We start from the raw sequence: 5,501 nt of genomic DNA on the forward strand, positions 1-5,501 counted from the left end.
CATTTTTTAAACTTTTTGGAGAGATGGCGCCACAATGTTGGGCAGGCTGGTCTCAAACTCCTGCCTCGAGCGATCCTCCCACCTCGACCTAGTAAAGTGCTGGGATTACAGGTGCTCACCGCCACACCCAGCCCAGCTCCAGTTTTTCACAGTTCCCTGGATCTCTTTTTTTTTTTTTTTTTTTTTAAGTGTTCATGTACTGGCCAAAACACAGCGGCCTTGCCCCTCACCTACCCCCTGCCCAGGCCTCCAGCCCTGCCCCACCCACCTCCACAGCTGAAATCAGAGACAATACAAGTTCCTCCTGTGCACAGGTTCCATTTATTGTAGAAAATAATAATAATTACAGTAATGAATAGATCTTCTTAAATTACAAAACAGAAACCACGAAGAAGGAGGAGGAAAAACCCCAGGACTCCCGAGGATGAAGCCGCCCCTCCTCCCTGCCACCCTCCCAGGCTGGTTAGTGTCCTTGGCAGGGGCAGAGGACTCAGAGGGGATCAGTCTCCAGTGGCCCAGGGCTGAAGTGGGTGAGGCAGAGTCCTGAGGCCACAGAGCTGGGCAGCCTGAGTGGCCTCTCTGGCCCCCTCCCCCACCACTGCCCAAACCTGTTTACAAAGCCTTCACCCCTCCCCTCCAAACCCGTCCATCCACTCTGCCCTCCTCAGGCAGGTGGGTGGGCAAGGCCTCAGCCATACTCCTGGGTGTGGGTTTCGGTGAGCAAGGCACAGTCCTAGAGGTGACATCAAGGCCTGCCCGGAACAGAGGAGATGCAGGCAGACAGAGTGGGGAAAATGTAAATGGGGACAGTGGCCAACACCGATGCAGGCAGAGCCCAAAGTCACGGTTGAGCCATCCTGGCCAGCAGAAGCCAGCTCCCCACTCCACTGCCACACCCTGTCACCTCCGTCCCTCCACAATATCCAGAGGAGGGTGGACTCTGTTCTTGCTAGTAGGAGGCGGCCTTGGGAAGGTGTCCGAATGGGCCAGAGAGGCTGAAGGCGGCTGCCTTCCTGCCTGGCTCAGTCTCTGCCCAGTCGCCAGTCCCCAGCAGCCAGGGGCCTGTGGCAGGGCCCTCCTGGGGTCACAGCCTGTGCTGAGCTCAGTCCAGGGAAGAACAAAGCAGAGAGGGACAGAGTGGAGCCGTGGCACCTTACACGTAGTTGCTGGCAGCAGCAGAGCGGGCGGCAGAATACTTGGCAGAGTAAGGCTTGTCTGTGCGGGGTGGGCAGTTGCAGCAAAGCAGCCCCCCGCCAAGTAGCAGCAGGCCGGAGGCAGCCCAGCCGACGTAGAGCGAGGCACCCATCTCCCGCTTCTGCCCGGAGGCCACCAGCGGGTTGTAGAAGTCTTGGATGATGTTGTGGGCCGTCCAGGACACGGGCACTATCACCAGCAGGCCGGCCAACAGGAACACCACACCCGCCACGATCATGGTCTTGGCCTTGGCACTCTCATCCTCCAGGCAGTTGGTACACTTGCCCCCCACCACGGACAGCAGCACGCCCAGAGCGGCCACGATGATGCTGATGATGACGAGGGCGCGGGCCGCCTGCAGGTCCTGCGGCAGTGCCAGTAGCGAGTCATACACCTTGCACTGCATCTGGCCGGTGCTCTGCACCACGCAGTTCATCCACAGGCCCTCCCAGATGGTCTGCGAGGTGACGATGTTGCTGCCGATGAAGGCCGTCACGCGCCACATGGGCAGCGCGCAGCACAGCATGACGGCCAGCCAGCCCAGGACGGCCAGCGCGATGCCCGTCACCTGTAGCCCCATGGAGGCCATCGCTCAGCGTCCGTGGAGGTTGAGGACCTGGAAGGCTGAGGGGATCCGGCTGTGGAGGCCGTAGGATTCCAAGCGCTGGGGACGGACTTAACGTTCACAGAGAGCTCCTTTGCGCTGTGAGTCAGGAGAAAAAGCTAGTCCTGATGCACAAGCCAGCGAGTGTGAGCAGACCAGTTCCTTCCAGCCGACAGCTGCCAGGGCACTCTCTCTCTCAGGACAGGTTGAGCAGTTATATGGCTCTGGCAGAGGGGCGGGGGCAGAGGGAGGGGTTTTCGTCACTGGGACCTCCTCCTGACCAGTTTCTCTGGATTCCTGAGCCCAGGCCAACAAAGGCACTTTTGAGGCCCCTGCCCCTGGTCCCTGAGTCACTATCCAGTCTCAGAAGAAACTACCCTCTCCCCTTCCTCAAAGCCCATGCTGAGGTCACCCGGGAGACAGACACTGAATCACAGCCCAGGGACAGCTGGATATTCACAGGGCAAGGCCAGGGGGCAGCCAGACCAGCCAGGTTTGGGATCCTGAAGACCAGGGTCCCCACAGGCCAGGGTCCCCTCATTCTAGGTTTAGGTGGGAGGACAGGGTGGAGACCCTCAGGGAGAGAGTTTGAGGATGCAGTCTTGGAAACATCCACGAGAAACCGCACCTTGATTACTGTCCTTTCTTGTCCTTATCAGTTTCATCACTGGCAGTTTCACTGCTGTTGTGATTATGATCATTCATGCATCTGGCCTCACCAGCAGCCTCTGCGGCACCGGCTGGATAAAGTTACGTGTAGGGAAGTGAGGAGCCGGGAAGCCGGGACTCCTGGGTACATCACCCACTCTCACCCATCTCTATCACCGGCTTCTCTGTTTGGCTAGAAGAGGGGCCTTGGACATGATGCACCTTTAGCCAAAAAGAGACAGAAGCCTGCCCCTCTCCACCTCCACAGAAGTTTAGTCTGGTGGGCTCTGTTCCTGCCAGGGGCCACCCTGCTTGCCCAGAACTGGGTGGGGCTGGTCACCAACGACGACAAACATTAACTAGATCCTGGAGACATCATCACCCCAGTAAATGGGTGTTTACCCTGTGGAGACATACAAAGCCTTCCAATAAAGCCAGGGTGGGTGCAAAGTCCCATGAGATTTCAAAGAGAAGGGAAACTCTTCCGGGGTGGGGAGGTGTGGTGCTGGGGGAGCTTGACTGCAAAGGGGTGCTGGGTGGCACAACTCCTGGGGGCACTGGATTCTTGGATTATGCCACAGAAGGCATCATGAACGGGTCCCCCAGAAAAGGTTTGCAAGGCAACGGGACTGGCTGAAGGAGGACATTCTGGTAGACGGTGGGCCAGGCTGAACAAACGAAGCTCGTTCTGGGAACACAGCCCTTAGGAGAGATGTGCAAGGCAGCGAGACTGGTGAAGGAGGACATTCGGGCAGAGAGAACAAGGGCAGAGGTGGCAAGGTGGGGAAGGGCAGCTTGTTCTGGGAACAGCCAGGAATCCAGTTTGACCAGAGACTGGGCTGGGGAGGGAGGTTCCAGAGTAAAAGAGTCAGAAATTTCTGCCCGGAATGTCACCGAGCCCTGGGGGATGGAGGGAGGGAGGAGGGTCTAGGATCAGGAAGATCTTGGTTCAGGGCAGATGACTGAGGGGACCTCTGGGAAGGGGTCATCGTGGGGGTGATTGAGAGTGTCTAGGGCTCATCCCAGCAGCACCGAGGGAGCCCCTCCTCACCCGCCGTGTGGTCATTTTGCATCTCTCATCCAAACCCTGCTGGGAACTCTGCAGGGGCCAGGGCTCCAGTGTGTCCCTGAGCTGCCACCATTGTCCAGCAGTGGTGGCTGTGTGCCCAGTTCAGACCCAGAGGGATGCATATTCCTTGAGCTTCCTGAGGGAAAGTCATCAAGGGTGCCATGGTTTGGGTTGAAGCAATCAGTGAGTACCCACGGGAGGTATTTGAGACGGATCTGTTGATCGGCTAATGAAGCACCGGACAGGCTGGAACAATCTAGCATGATCCACCCATGTTACAGATGGGAAGTTGAGGCCTGGTATTGTGGTTAACTCTATACACATCTATCTCCCCTGCTAGCCTGGGGCTCCTGGAAGACAGGAACAATGCCTTCTGCAACCTCAGTGCCCAGCACCGGGCTTGATACATCACAGATGCTCAATAAATGTTAGAAAGATCTCTGGGCTTTGGAAAGAGGGCTGCGGCTCATGCCTATAAGGCCGGCACTTTGGGAGGCCAAGATGGGAGGATCGCTTGAGGCCAAGAGTTGGAGGCCGCAGTGAGCCATAATCACACCATTGCACTCCAGCCTTGGGCAACAGAGCAAGACCCTGTCTCGAAAAAAAAAAAAGAAAGAAAAAGAAATGTTTGGGCAGGGTGCGGTGGCTCATGCCTGTAATCCCAGTACCTTGGGAGGCCAAGATGGGCGGAACATGAGGTCAAGAGTTCGAGACCAGCCTGGCCAACATGGTGAAACCCCATCTCTACTAAAAATACAAAAATTAGCTGAGTGTGGTGGTTCACACCTGTAATCACAGCTACTCAGGAGACTGAGGCAGGAGAATCGCTTTAACCTGGGAGGCGGAGGTTGTGGTGAGCCGAGATCACGCCATTGCACTCCAGCCTGGGTGATAGAGCGAGACTCCGTCTAAAAAGAAAAGAAAAGAAAAAAAAAGGAATGTTTGATGATGGAAAGAATGAAGCATTCTCCAGTTTCAAACCACACTCCTACACCTTGACCCCCATCATAAGCACACTCACCAAAACAAACAGGGATGGTTTCTGCCCGGACCACGCCTCCCTGGGGCTTTCTTTACAAGGCTCTCTCCGCACACAGAGCCTATGGGCTAAATAACACCAGAGATAAGTAACCATCATGACTGATGATAAGTGCTTTCCTGGCGATGATGTGACCTCATCACAGCCTCCGGCCGTCAGCAGGGCAGGGACTTTTATTGCCTTGGCTCAAAGGAGTAAACTGAAGCCCAGAGAAGGCCAGGGGCTTGCCTAGGACGGGTGGGCACTCCAGCATGGGTGCCTCCTTCCCCAGGTGCCTCTTACCTGTGGTCCCAGCCAGGTAGCCTTTAGCAAGCTTTCTGAGTAGATACATGACTTGGCCAGATGGCCAGAACCTACTCCCCCGCCTCCCCCCCACCTCCTGCCCCACCCCGCCACTTCCTGCCCTTGCTTTCCTGGGACACAGCCAACTGGCACTTGGAGAAGCAGGCATGGGGGAGGGGGGCATGCAAGTCCTACAACAGTCCACCTGTGGCCCTACAGAAGTGACTTAACAAGCTGTCCTTCCCTCCCAGGCACAGCCACGCGTATCGGGAGCAGAGAGCAGGGAGGGGTTGGAGGTTGAGGGGAGGGCAGGTGCAGGAGGGCCTCCAGGCATAGAGCAGACACAAGGCGGGGAAGAAGCACGGAGCTCACACAGGGCTAGAGGACCCAGGTGTGAAGGAGAGGCCAGAAGGATGTCCTTGGGGATCAGCCAGCAGCTCAGTGGAGCTAGAGAGAGATTTGTTGATGCTTTGTTGATGCCAAGAGACCGTTGGCTCAGTCCCACCCACCCGCTGCAGGAAAAACACCAGCAAAGGCAAGAGGTGCTTCTCTCCTCTCCGCTCTGGCTCCCACAGCCCTAAGGCAGAGGAAAACAAGGAAATTTACCTCCAGGCCTGCATCTGGCCCTCTTTCCAAAGCCCAGAGATCTTTTACAGGAACACCTT

General features: G+C 56.7%; 1 protein-coding gene across 1 annotated transcript; it reads right to left on the minus strand.

Moving 5' to 3' along the window:
- Positions 1-302: 302 nt before the first annotated feature.
- Positions 303-4,183, minus strand: CLDN4 (claudin 4). Its single transcript, XM_003895883.4, has one exon. The coding sequence runs from the start codon at positions 1,781-1,783 to the stop codon at positions 1,154-1,156; it is 630 nt and encodes a 209-aa protein (XP_003895932.1). The 5' UTR covers positions 1,784-4,183; the 3' UTR covers positions 303-1,153.
- Positions 4,184-5,501: the final 1,318 nt, after the last annotated feature.

The sequence above is a fragment of the Papio anubis genome, chromosome 4 (assembly GCF_008728515.1).
Source record: "Papio anubis isolate 15944 chromosome 4, Panubis1.0, whole genome shotgun sequence".
NCBI lineage: Eukaryota > Metazoa > Chordata > Mammalia > Primates > Cercopithecidae > Papio > Papio anubis.

Coding starts and splice junctions, on each gene's coding strand:
- CLDN4 (XM_003895883.4), bottom strand. CDS start 1,783: ATGGCCTCCATGGGGCTACAGGTGACGGGCATCGCGCTGGCCGTCCTG.